The 14,403-nt window shown below is 37.7% G+C and overlaps 1 protein-coding gene across 1 annotated transcript in view; it reads left to right on the top strand.

Annotated features, from left to right (window-relative positions):
- Positions 1-14,403, top strand: part of LOC107561578 (CAP-Gly domain-containing linker protein 2-like) — a 41,045-nt gene that overhangs the window by 18,798 nt on the left and 7,844 nt on the right. Inside the window, exons 6-11 of the mRNA XM_016246049.1 lie at positions 1,686-1,746; positions 9,544-10,500; positions 10,870-10,927; positions 11,664-11,747; positions 11,896-12,052; positions 13,851-14,010. Of these exons, the coding sequence (XP_016101535.1) occupies positions 1,686-1,746; positions 9,544-10,500; positions 10,870-10,927; positions 11,664-11,747; positions 11,896-12,052; positions 13,851-14,010 (1,477 nt within the window). The remainder of the gene's footprint in view (positions 1-1,685; positions 1,747-9,543; positions 10,501-10,869; positions 10,928-11,663; positions 11,748-11,895; positions 12,053-13,850; positions 14,011-14,403) is intronic.

Genomic DNA, 14,403 nt, shown 5'->3' with positions numbered 1-14,403 from the left:
CCAGTAATGGGTACCTATTTTATTTTTAAAATAAATTATTAATAAAAAAAAAAAAAATCCTAATGGACAATCACAGAAAAAGGTCATTCATTGTCATTGTCAGTGTTACAGCCAGGGAAAGGTGAAATAGTGGTTGGTTTTCATAATATTTCATGCACTCACCACTAGTGCTGGGCGGTATACCGGTTCATACCGAATACCGGTGTTTATTTTTGTTATGATATGAATTTTAAAAATACCGCAATACCGGTATATACAACGTTCAGAATGCGACACTGTTTGAAAGAAGTCCCTTTTCACTGTTGCACTGTGGTGAGGGAACAGCTGTATCTGTTACTTAGCGTGAAAGTTCCTAAACTGAAGCTGTAGAACTAATAGAATGTGATGACATAGAAGAACTCATCCACGATATCCACATTGACCGCCACAAATATCCACCGCCCCCTGCCATCAGCTCCCGCGTCTCACACACACACACAAGCGTGACTTTAGCACTAGATTTAGCAACTTTCAGACCCTTTTAGCGGATTTTTTCCATAGAATATTCATACTGACAAACCCAGCGACTTTTGTGGATAAACCTTAGCTATGGTTCAGTTGGAAGATTTCGCCAGTGCTGTCCCGCGAACGCGAGGTTTGACTTTCCCGGAGAAGTGTCACCTCTCTCTGCGTCTGTTCTGTGCAGTGAGTGGCAGAGAAGCAGCGCATTCAGTTTGCCGCACCGCAGCCGACTCCTCAATAAATGAGTACAAAACAGAGTTTCCTAGCACCTGTTGCTTACTGATTGTTTGGAATTATAAATATAAGCTTAGTTGGTCTGTTAATATCACATGCACTTTTTAGTTTGTAGTTTTTTTTTGTTTGTTACTCAGACGCAGGCAGTGCGCTGCATGAGACAAAAAAGTAATATAGCCAAAACAACCGCATAGCCGCTCTTTAGTGTAGATGCATGTTGATTTTATCAGACGATGCCGCGATTATAAATGAGAGTGACTCCTGGTTAACGTATTAAAAGGGGGCGTGTTTAGCCACTATTTAGTGTGGTATTTTTTGACAATATTCACTCATCATGACAGTAAAATAGGGCATTCTAAATCAATATACTGCAGTATTTCCTCTCTCAATCAGTAGAAAATATGGTTAACACACGGTCATGCTTGAAAAAAAAATACGGTCATGTACCGTGAAACCGGTATAATTTTGAAAAATAGAGTGAAATAAATTTTTGGTCATACCGCCCAGCACTACTCACCACACAGTTTTTGGGAAAAATTCTAATCTAAAGATTGGCCATAAATTATGTACATGATTTTATAATTTGGTCATTTACCTGCCATGTAAAAAGTTTAATTTGATGTGTTGTAGCACAAAAAATGCTCACTTTTCTCTTAATCACAGCCAGCAGTATATGATGAGATATATAACTGTGTATCATTTACTAGATTAACAGGGACAGTTTATCCACTGAAAAAAAATATATATATATACACTGTCATTGCACAAATACCTGGAAATAGTGTGTTTCTACAATTATATTTGGTAATTAAACACTTCTATTTTTGTGTGATCCTGCATTCATGTCAATAGGCCTCAATATAAAGTCCAAAACTGCTGTCTATGTAGTATCTACCAAAGAAACAAACAAAAATTCCCTGACACCTGGTGGTCATTATGTGTTACGGCAGGAAGGTGGAAGATCTTCAGTTCAGAGTTGAGGAAGAGTCCATTACCAAAGGAGACCTGGAGGTATCTGTTTTTTTTTTGTTTTTTTTACTACTTTACTAAATATTTACTACTTTACTGGGAGATAAGGTGTACTTTTTTCAATGTTGAGGATTGCTATGAAGATAACGGAAGAAAATTGATACCATCAATGAATGATAGTATTGGTTCATTTAGAATGTCTTTCCAAACATCTTCAGTCCACCAAAAAAAAAAATGTTATGAATATTAGACATGATCTATAACCTTATGACATTCCTACATACAGTACACACTGTACTTAAACAGCCTAATTTTCATTTGCAAAAATTTTTAATATAATATCTACTCTGACTAAGATCTGTTTAAGTGTATGTAAATGTATCAAATATGTCTCCGTTTATCCAGCCCTATACTGTCATGCCGAATGTGAGAACATACTCTGTCCTGCCTTTAAACGTCTTCACACTTTGGTATTATGATTGGTGAATAGCTAAGACCTGTTAATCTTTTTCTGTGCTACCTATGTATGTCTCTTTTTCTCTTTTTCTCGTGTCTTTCCGTTTCCCCCCTCTCTTTCTCTCTGTAGACTCAGACCAAACTGGAGCATGCCCGTATTCGGCAGCTCGAGCAGTGTCTGCATTTGGAAAAGTCCAAAGCAGAGCGGCTTCAGAAAGAGTTAGAGGAAAAGATGGTAAACATGCTGGGAGATGAAACACCCCAGCCTGTAGCCATCTCTCCCATTGCCATGTTTCTGTCCCTTTGTTAGAGCCTGTGTCTATGGGTCTCCAATGCTTGCGCTTGATTGGCCAGGCCTGGGATCTCCATCATTCACTTAAAGCTCCCATATATACTAATTTGATCTGAAGTGTTTGTAATTTGTGCAACTGATTAGATATGTTTAATGCCACTCATTTTTTAAACTAGGGTAGTTGATCAAAAAAGATCAGATATTTCAGATTTATTTCAATTTCACCCATTTTTTGCATTTACAATGTTGATTTAATTGGAATTTACTCCAGCTCTGATCAGTAATTGCATTGCTGTGAAACCCCAAAGTCACGTGTGTTGGAGATCTTTACCTGTCTCTGTGGGGCAGCATTGCTCCTGTTAGCCAGGAATTGCTTTCACCTTTCATTTGCTAAATATTTTTTCATGTCCGTCTTCTCTTGTTCTCTAAGCATCTGCCTGAGACCCTCAGGTTGGAGTTGAGGAGTTATCTTCTCGGCAGTGATCTCATTTCCCCACATCAGCCTTCATATTATGTTTTAGATGCTGAAATACAGCCTCCAACCTTTGAAAGGGTTGCGAAACAAACCCCCTCTGACACATCTACACTGTATTTCTAGCCCTTATTTTTCTATAATTAGAGGTAGTTGCTAAGGCATCACAGTTATTATTGGTCAGGCATATTATTCCTCTTCTGCACTTAAATAAGTGTCACCTCTCTCGGCGTCTGTTCTGTGCAGTGAGTGGCAGAGAAGCAGCGCATTCAGTTTGCCGCACCGCAGCCGACTCCTCAATAAATGAGTACAAAACAGAGTTTCCTAGCACCTGTTGCTTACTGATTGTTTGGAATTATAAATATAAGCTTAGTTGGTCTGTTAATATCACATGCACTTTTTAGTTTGTAGTTTTTTTTTGTTTGTTACTCAGACGCAGGCAGTGCGCTGCATGAGACAAAAAAGTAATATAGCCAAAACAACCGCATAGCCGCTCTTTAGTGTAGATGCATGTTGATTTTATCAGACGATGCCGCGATTATAAATGAGAGTGACTCCTGGTTAACGTATTAAAAGGGGTCGTGTTTAGCCACTATTTAGTGTGGTATTTTTTGACAATATTCACTCATCATGACAGTAAAATAGGGCATTCTAAATCAATATACTGCAGTATTTCCTCTCTCAATCAGTAGAAAATATGGTTAACACACGGTCATGCTTGAAAAAAAAAATACGGTCATGTACCGTGAAACCGGTATAATTTTGAAAAATACAGTGAAATAAATTTTTGGTCATACCGCCCAGCACTACTCACCACACAGTTTTTGGGAAAAATTCTAATCTAAAGGTTGGCCATAAATTATGTACATGATTTTATAATTTGGTCATTTACCTGCCATGTAAAAAGTTTAATTTGATGTGTTGTAGCACAAAAAATGCTCACTTTTCTCTTAATCACAGCCAGCAGTATATGATGAGATATATAACTGTGTATCATTTACTAGATTAACAGGGACAGTTTATCCACTGAAAAAAAATATATATATATACACTGTCATTGCACAAATACCTGGAAATAGTGTGTTTCTACAATTATATTTGGTAATTAAACACTTCTATTTTTGTGTGATCCTGCATTCATGTCAATAGGCCTCAATATAAAGTCCAAAACTGCTGTCTATGTAGTATCTACCAAAGAAACAAACAAAAATTCCCTGACACCTGGTGGTCATTATGTGTTACGGCAGGAAGGTGGAAGATCTTCAGTTCAGAGTTGAGGAAGAGTCCATTACCAAAGGAGACCTGGAGGTATCTGTTTTTTTTTTGTTTTTTTTACTACTTTACTAAATATTTACTACTTTACTGGGAGATAAGGTGTACTTTTTTCAATGTTGAGGATTGCTATGAAGATAACGGAAGAAAATTGATACCATCAATGAATGATAGTATTGGTTCATTTAGAATGTCTTTCCAAACATCTTCAGTCCACCAAAAAAAAAAAAGTGTTATGAATATTAGACATGATCTATAACCTTATGACATTCCTACATACAGTACACACTGTACTTAAACAGCCTAATTTTCATTTGCAAAAATTTTTAATATAATATCTACTCTGACTAAGATCTGTTTAAGTGTATGTAAATGTATCAAATATGTCTCCGTTTATCCAGCCCTATACTGTCATGCCGAATGTGAGAACATACTCTGTCCTGCCTTTAAACGTCTTCACACTTTGGTATTATGATTGGTGAATAGCTAAGACCTGTTAATCTTTTTCTGTGCTACCTATGTATGTCTCTTTTTCTCTTTTTCTCGTGTCTTTCCGTTTCCCCCCTCTCTTTCTCTCTGTAGACTCAGACCAAACTGGAGCATGCCCGTATTCGGCAGCTCGAGCAGTGTCTGCATTTGGAAAAGTCCAAAGCAGAGCGGCTTCAGAAAGAGTTAGAGGAAAAGATGGTAAACATGCAGGGAGATGAAACACCCCAGCCTGTAGCCATCTCTCCCATTGCCATGTTTCTGTCCCTTTGTTAGAGCCTGTGTCTATGGGTCTCCAATGCTTGCGCTTGATTGGCCAGGCCTGGGATCTCCATCATTCACTTAAAGCTCCCATATATACTAATTTGATCTGAAGTGTTTGTAATTTGTGCAACTGATTAGATATGTTTAATGCCACTCATTTTTTAAACTAGGGTAGTTGATCAAAAAAGATCAGATATTTCAGATTTATTTCAATTTCACCCATTTTTTGCATTTACAATGTTGATTTAATTGGAATTTACTCCAGCTCTGATCAGTAATTGCATTGCTGTGAAACCCCAAAGTCACGTGTGTTGGAGATCTTTACCTGTCTCTGTGGGGCAGCATTGCTCCTGTTAGCCAGGAATTGCTTTCACCTTTCATTTGCTAAATATTTTTTCATGTCCGTCTTCTCTTGTTCTCTAAGCATCTGCCTGAGACCCTCAGGTTGGAGTTGAGGAGTTATCTTCTCGGCAGTGATCTCATTTCCCCACATCAGCCTTCATATTATGTTTTAGATGCTGAAATACAGCCTCCAACCTTTGAAAGGGTTGCGAAACAAACCCCCTCTGACACATCTACACTGTATTTCTAGCCCTTATTTTTCTATAATTAGAGGTAGTTGCTAAGGCATCACAGTTATTATTGGTCAGGCATATTATTCCTCTTCTGCACTTAAATCATCCTGTACATTTTGTGCAACACCTTTATCTTGTGTTCTATCTCATCACATATCTGGTCTTAAAGACATGTGGATGGACTACAGCCACTGTAGCAACACCCCATTGACTACCCACAACACCCTAGTAATAGACTAGTGACCACCCAGAATATTTTGGCAACCACCTAGCTGCATCTAGGCAAGCATGCAGAACACCCTTGAAAACACCCAGAACACCCTCAAAACTTTCTATCAATATCTAGTAATCACCCAGACCACCGTAACAGCACCACCCAGAAAACTAAGCACCCTAACAGTGTCATAGAAAATGCCCAGAATGCCTTCCCGACTGTCTTGCAATTCACTAGCTTCTAAACAAAAAAAACAAAAAATACTAGCAATCACCTAGCCAGTGTCTAGTGACAGAAAATCAGAAAACCCAAGCACCACCCTAATGACCACCACAGACACCCTAAAAGCAACCTAGTGACCACCCAGAACACTATAAATATGACTTAAATTACTTTAAAAAAACAACAACACCCAGAACACCATCAAAACTGTCTTGAACACACTAGCTTCCAACCACAAACCCTGAAAAGCAATGCAGTGACTACCCAGAAAACCCAAGCACCACCCTAGTGACCACCACATACACCCTATAAAAGCAACCTAGTGACCTCCCAGAACACCATCAAAACTGTCTTGAACACATTAGCTTCCAACCACAAAACCCTGAAAAGCAATGCCTAGTGACTACCCAGAAAACCCAAGCACTGCCCTAGTGTCCACCAAGAAGACCCTAGCAGCTGCCTCAGCAACTCCTTAGAGGCCATTCAGAACACCCTAACAACTGCCTATTAATTCCTTAATGACCACTCTAAATACCTAGCAATCTGGCAACCACCCAGATTACCCTAGCAACACCCTAGCTACCAACCAGAACATCCTAAACACCCTAGTAACTAACAATGCCTTTGCATACAACCAGAACACCTTAGCAAATGCCTACCAATGCTCTAGCGACCAAAACCCTAGTAACCACCATGAACAACCTAGCAAGTACCTAGCAATGTCCTAGCAACCAACTAGCAACACTCTGGCAATCACCAACAAAATTCTAGCATTGTGGTTTTGCGTAAACAATCAAAACTCAGGCCCTGAAATTGTCCACTTTCGACCACTTCCAGAGGGAGTTGAAAACTCATTCGAACGGATTGCTTTCATAGTGGTTGAATGAGTTTGAACAGCCACTAAAGACCACCTCCTATAATTCATAAACATTATGGGACGTGATGTTGAAACGCGTTAGCCAGACAATGCTGCCATCTGAAATCGTAAGTTTGGTATGAAGGCGAAAAATGTCAATGTTGTCTTACCAGTCCTGATTGTAACACCCACCCACAGCGTTTGGTGTAGTTTTGCAGCCATTAGAGCAAAAATGAAAGCTGCTGCTCTCCGGAATCATTTTCTGTGTCTCCCTTTGCATCCATAATTAAAATGTGCGAGCTTATTTTGCAATATTAGATCGAAAGATCAGGAATAAGCCCATACTTATGCCCATAGACCCTCCCCTAATCAGGAAAATGGTTGAAAGTGGACAAGAGAGACAGATTAAAAGATCAGGTGTAAGCGGGAATGTGTCTTCCTTGTCTACTTGTGATCTGATCGATCAAAACACATCTTAATACCAGACATAAACAGGGCCTCACATTTCTTGAGTAAATGTAAAAGTGTAGTTTTGGCTGTCATTGTGGATGAAGGCAGCACAGTTCGGGTACTCTAATCAACAGGATTTCACATTTATCAACAGGCCAGAGGCAGGCTCCAGCCAACACCCATGAGGCTGGGCAAGAGTGTCAAGGTGATATAAAGGGAGTAACGCGCTGGTTTTCAGAGTGATCTTCTATATTAAATATGAATATTTTATTTAGATCTGTGCTTTTCTCACTTCTCTCTTGAGGTTTGAGACTGCATCTATGAACTCTTGTAGTATTATCTGATCTGTGATAACCTCTAATGATATTTTCTTTGAACTATCACATTTTCAGATGACTCCAGAATGACTAACATTAATATTTGGTTGTTCTGTGGAATGAAAAACATCTTTGAATATTTTTTCTTTAAACATAATTTGAATGTGTTCCTTTGGACTTGCTGTGTGCCATTCCATCTCGTATTTGCCTGGCTGCTTCTAGATGGACAGACTGAGAAAGGCTTGCTTGGGCTTGAATTCAACAGGAATGCTGGTGTAGTTTCATAGGTTGCACTATATCCGCTTTTTTTTTTTTGCACATGCAAGAAGCATTCGCTGAAATGTTTGCAGGGCAAGCAAATGCTTTGTTTGCCTCTAATGCCTGTATTGCCGTCCGGTTGCTAGTTTTTGAGGGCAACTCTCCAAGATATTTCATACTGATTATCAACAACATTAAAATGTTTATTTGGGGGATGCACAATATATTATTTATTTATTTATTTTTACAGACAGCCATCTATGAACTCTTGTAGTATTATCTGATCTGTGATAACCTCTAATGATATTTTCTTTGAACTATCACATTTTCAGATGACTCCAGAATGACTAACATTAATATTTGGTTGTTCTGTGGAATGAAAAACATCTTTGAATATTTTTTCTTTAAACATAATTTGAATGTGTTCCTTTGGACTTGCTGTGTGCCATTCCATCTCGTATTTGCCTGGCTGCTTCTAGATGGACAGACTGAGAAAGGCTTGCTTGGGCTTGAATTCAACAGGAATGCTGGTGTAGTTTCATAGGTTGCACTATTTTCCCCTTTTTTTTTTTTGCACATGCAAGAAGCATTCGCTGAAATGTTTGCAGGGCAAGCGAATGCTTTGTTTGCCTCTAATGCCTGTATTGCCGTCCGGTTGCTAGTTTTTGAGGGCAACTCTCCAAGATATTTCATACTGATTATCAACAACATTAAAATGTTTATTTGGGGGATGCACAATATTTTATTTATTTATTTTTACAGACAGCCAATATGATGGCTGTTTTTTTTTTTTAAACAGTGTGCTAGATTATTTTTTTTTTAATTGGAAAAAAAAAACTCACTTTGGAGAATAGATGGACTATTATTATTAATATAAACAGCCATTTTCTCTAGTGTACTGTAATTTGAAAAATCTCATTACAATAATGCAAAAATAGTATAATTTAATAAAGTTAATTTATATACATACACACACACACACACACACACACATATATATATATATATATAATAATATATATATAATAAATAAATCATTATTATTATTATTCAGTAACACAGAAATATCATTACTATAATGCAAAAATAATAGAATTGTATTGATTATTTAAATTGTACAAAAAATTTATATTGTAAAATTCAAACCATTAATTACAAAATAAACATATTACAAAATTAATTGTACAAAATTCATTTGTAAATTTCATCTGTAACTGCATCATGGAAGTATTTTATATTTTAATGGAAAAAAAGTGTCAGTACAGGATTACTTAGAGAATTTCTTTCTTTCTTTTTACATGACAATTGTGTATTGTTGAATTGTGTTTAAGTGTCATGAAAATAATGTCACATAAAATGTTAATGGTCCTAAAATGGTCATTTCTGAATTGTTTTAGGACCTCGTCCTCTACAGATTTACTCAATATTGGCCGTAACCATTATGGTTTATTGTGCATCCCTAGTTTAGTTGTTTGTATTGTTATTTTCAGCACTTTTTGTCATTTAATAATGAGATTTTTCCAATAGATGTATTGACAAACACTCTTAAAGTTTGCTTTATTTTGAATCTCTAATTAAATCCTAATATTGAGGTCAAAGGTCTTGTCGGAAAAATGACTAAATCCTTTGAGAGTTGCCCCTGAGCCGAATGACTGGAGGTTTTTGGCATATAAAAGACCCTTCTGACCCTTTTTCTGTCCTCTAGCAAACTACAGTTGAGGAGAAGAGTCGTGTTATGCAGCTGGAAGAGGAATTGGCGTTGCGCAAGGCTGAGGTTGAGGAGCTCCAGGCTCGGCTTCAGAGAGGCTCCGCCGGTCCAGGCACAGACACTGGAGACAGCAGACCAGGCATAAGCTCAGAGACTCTGGTTTTGCGAGAACAGCTTCTCTCTGCAGGTCGTGAACGCCGTGAAGAGAGCAACCAGCTGCGCGAGAGGTACGAAGCATCTTTGAGCAGCAGCCAGAAAGAAGTTGAACGCCTTAAAGCCACCACAGAACGTCAGGGCCAAGAGATCTCCGACCTGAAGCAAAGACTTCAGCAAGCCACTCGTGAAAACATGGAGATGATGGACAGCTGGAAAGCCAAACTTGACACTTTGGTCGGAGACCATAAACGCGCTCTAGAGGAACTAAAAGCCTCGCTAACAGGAGATCGTGACACCAGTGGAGCAGAGGGGGAAGGAACCACACCTGAGATGAGAGTAGCTCTAGAGAGCTTAAAGATGGAGCAGCAATTGGAATTAGTGAACCTGAAGGCCAAACATGAGATCGATGCTGTCGTGATGGCCAAAGAGCGTGAAGATCTACGTGCCCGACTTCAGGAATTGCGGGACCAGCTAGAGGAGAGTGAGGAGAACTGGAAGATCCAGGTGGAAGCCAAGAGCAACCAGCATTCTCTGGAGCTCAAAGAGGTCTCAGAGAAGCTTCAAAAGGCAGAGCTGAGGATCAGCGAGTTGGATAAGTCCCATGAAGAGCAGGAAAAGGCCACCCAACTTCTCAAAGAGCAGCTAGAGCTGGCTGAAAAGAAGATGGTAGATTATGAGGCCCTGCAGAAGGCTGAAGCTCAGAGCCGAGCAGAGATCCTCTCTCTGCAGGAGAAGCTGAGAGTCAGTGAGAACCGACTCCAAGCTGTAGAGGCGGATCACACCAGCCAGGATGTTAATGTCAGTGACCTCTGGGACAAAACCCTATTTATTTCAGTGATTCTGCTCTTTACAAATGTGCTGATTTTTTAGATTAGTCAGAAATTCCAATGCGCACAGGGCTAAAATTGGAATTTGATTGTATATATTTGGAACCACTCCTAAAGAATCCTAAAGGATCCTACTGGATAAACTGAAATCCTGAAAAAATAATATGAAGTTTTTATTTATCCAGTAGGAGGATCTTATTTGATGCTTAGATTATCAATATGTGATCCCATTGAAATCATATGGTATTAGCTCCAAATTCTAACAGAAATTCTAAAACCTTTTGGATTGTTGACTGGAGTAAAAAAGTTCACTTAAATTTAATGTATTCTGCCCATCCAGATGATCGAAAATAATGACAACTCTGAAGAGAAGATTAAACTAAAACAGAATATGGAAGGTATGTGTCCAAATATTGACAATGAAAAATTATTGTGTTAACTTCTGCAACTGATGCACTCTACTGTTCAGAAGTTTGGGGTTTGTACGATTTTTTGTGTTTTTGAAAGAAGCCTCTAATGCTCACAAAGACTGATGAGCATAAGTACAGTAAAAGTACAGTAAAACAGTAATATTGTGAAATATTATTACAAATCAAAATAACTGTTTTCTGTTTCGGTATCATTTAAATTGCAATTTATTCCTGTGATGACAAAGCTGAATTTTCAGCAGCCATTACTCCAGACTTCAGTGTCACGTGATCGTTCAGAAATCATCAGAAACATTTTCTATTATTGTCACAGTTGAAAACAGTTCAGTTAAATGTAGATTAATATTTTTGTGAAGACTGTGATCTGTTGTTTTCTCAGGATTCGTTGATGAATAAAACGTTCAAAAGAACATAATTTATTTGAAATAAAAAGCTTTAATAATATTATAAATGTCTTTACTGTCACTTTTGATTACTTCAATGCAATATATATATATATATAATTATTTATTTTTTATTTTAATGATCCAACCTTTTGAACGGTAGTGTACGTAAATTAGTTGAAAGTGGTATGCTAAATCATTCTGGTATTAACGTTTTTTTTTTTATTTACATTTTAAAAGTAATTATACAGTAGTTTTCAGACATTTCAACATGTGAAAGTTGTTCTCTATGCCTGTGTTTATAACTTCAAACTTTCTATTAGCAACCCTGGAGAAACTCACAAAAAGGGAAAAAGAAGTATCCACTCTAACAACCCAAGTAGATGCCCTGAAGTCCCAAATAACTGGTAATTCTCACATTTAAAGTGTTACATTTATGCCATTCTCGTTATGTTTTTTTGTGAAAGAGAGAGCTATATATATCATAACATAGTATGATGCTAGTGATATTTTGTTCTCCTTCTTACAATAAACGCAACTGCATCTTATGTGTAGCCTTGGAGGAAAAGATTTGTTTGGGAGAGAAGGCGGCAGATGGACTCGTTACGGAAAAGACACGCTTGGAGGCAGAGCTGGAGTCCATGACCAAGAAATCTCATGATGCATCAGGCCAGCTGGTGGTTATTAGCCAGGAGCTTCTGAAGAAAGAGAGGTAAAGAGCATAAAATGGAGGAGGAGAGGACACTTTGTGATTTATTACAGGTGTGAGTGAGCTTTTAACCATTTGAAATGATAATGACAGCCTGAGCCACATGGAAATTATTGTCCCAGTTTTTGAAGCACATTTCAAGAAATGCTTTGATCATCTAACTTACACTTCTACACTTGAATATAGTGTGTATTTGAAATTAGTATTGCAGCTTCTATTTTATCCCTGTCATGGAAAACCATCATCTGGATTGTATTGCTTCCCAATACACTAGGATAAATGGTTAGCTGATTGTAATCCACTCAAGAGCAATTTCAGTTAATGAAGACAATTACACTGATTAAAACTGTGTCCAAAACGTCATTTAGCCTTTTCAGTCAATGCTACATGCTGACAGTGAATATCTTGTCAGGGGTTTAGGCTCTGCCCTTAACGTAATAGTCCACCCAAAAATGAAAATCCTGTCATAATTTACTCACCCTCAAGTCTTTCCAAAGCTGTACGAGTTTCTTTCCTCTGTGGAACACAAAAGAAGATATTTTGAAGAATGTTGGTAATCAAACATTTTTGGTTCCCATTCACTTCCATATTTGTACCAAAAAAATACTATGGATGTCAATTGGAATCAAAACCATTTGGTTACTAACATTCTTCAAAATATCTTATTTTATGTTCCACGGAGGAAAGAAACTCATACAGCTTTGGAGAGACTTGAGGGTGAGTAAATGATGACAGGATTTTCGTTTTTGGGTGGACTATCCATTTTAAACAACTTTGCATTGAGAACTATGTACAGAAGCACATTACAATTTGATTGGCTTTGATTAGGTCAAGCAGACACTACAGTACCAAAGGATGTTGCCCTAAAATTCTGTTTAATTTATGGGTTTTTTATTTGAAGAGTTAATTTGCAAAAAGCGATAAACGGCACTTAAAAAAAAAAAGAGCTGATTGCCGTGCATTATTCTCCACATATAGCACGATCTGAACCCTAAACAAACAAAAAAAAGCCGGTTTTGTCCACTTTCAAGGCATCGCGAGTTCACGTTTTACTGCAGAAACCGACACGCGCCCTTGTTGTTTTTGAACAGAAGCCGATAAATCCATTTTAGCGAATATTCAGCTTATTCAGGTCAGGTGACAAGGCTACTTTCACTTTGAAAAGACGTGCTAGCTGAGAGAAGTTTCATCAGAGCTGACTAAAAGTGATTGAGGATGGATCATTTCGACGAACTTGATGAATCTGTGATATCGTCTTCAGGGCGAAAAAGGAAAATAAAAGCTGAAACGTTTTCACGGAACCTTGCAAAAGCAGCACGTTACAATGGTGAGGGAAAAGCTCAGTGTATTGCGTGTAATCACATCCATACAGTTTATGATCACAACAACAACAACGTTTGTCAGGCATCTACATTGTCATCTGAGGAGATTACAAAGATTAAACGAGTGTTTTTTTAAGCTCTAAAACATGAAATGTGGAGTTATCTGCTTTTGCCAAAAAAACAATTGTTGGAGTTATCTGCTTTTGCTATAAAACTAACTTTTAATATTTAAAACAAACATATGAACTTTAATTTTGTAAATGATCTGTATTTGTTTACGTTATTATTACTTAATCAAAACAACCCAACTGCAGTTTGATTGATATTATTTGGAATGCGCAATAAAAAAATGTGATTTCTGGAAAAAAAAAAAAAATGTAGTTTTCGGTTTTTGCAAATGAAATCTTCATTTAGTTTTATGCAATATATTGTCTTTTTCTGTGTGTCTGTGTGTGTGTGTGCATGGGAATGCATATCAGGAGCCTGAATGAGCTTCGGGTGTTATTGCTGGAATCTCCGCGTCACTCAGCGGGAGTGGATTGGGAACTCAGCCGTGAAGTCCACAGGGCCGAGTGGAGGATGAAGGAGCAGAAACTACAGGATGACATCAAAACCCTCCGAGATAAACTTTTGCTGCTGGTGAGATATGCGAGCAGACACCTGCAACTACTGCTGTTGCTTCTGTTTTATGCAGTGGTGGAAAGAGTACTGAAAAAATATACTCAAGTAAAAGTACCATTACCTTCCAAAAAATGTAGTGTGAGTAGAGTAAAAGTACTTGTCCAAAAAACTACTTGAGTAAGAGTAAAAGAGTAGCCTATTTAAAAGTACTCATGAGTATTGAGTACTGAGCTGTGGATTCTACCCCCTCATAATAAACGCTGTACACATTTTAAAAACGTTTTACATTCTGTAATTCACATTATCTTGTTTGTCATAAAGAATGAAGAATATCTATCATCCAGCAGTTTTAATTTTGACTGCCTACTCTTTAAAATACATCAAAACAGCACGGAAACAGTTTTCAGTTGA

Source organism: Sinocyclocheilus grahami, unplaced genomic scaffold (assembly GCF_001515645.1).
Source record: "Sinocyclocheilus grahami isolate Dianchi unplaced genomic scaffold, SAMN03320097.WGS_v1.1 scaffold781.1, whole genome shotgun sequence".
In the NCBI taxonomy this organism is placed as follows: Eukaryota; Metazoa; Chordata; class Actinopteri; order Cypriniformes; family Cyprinidae; genus Sinocyclocheilus; species Sinocyclocheilus grahami.
The sequence above is the reverse complement of the archived record's forward strand: the minus strand, read 5'-3'. Positions and strand labels throughout refer to the sequence as shown.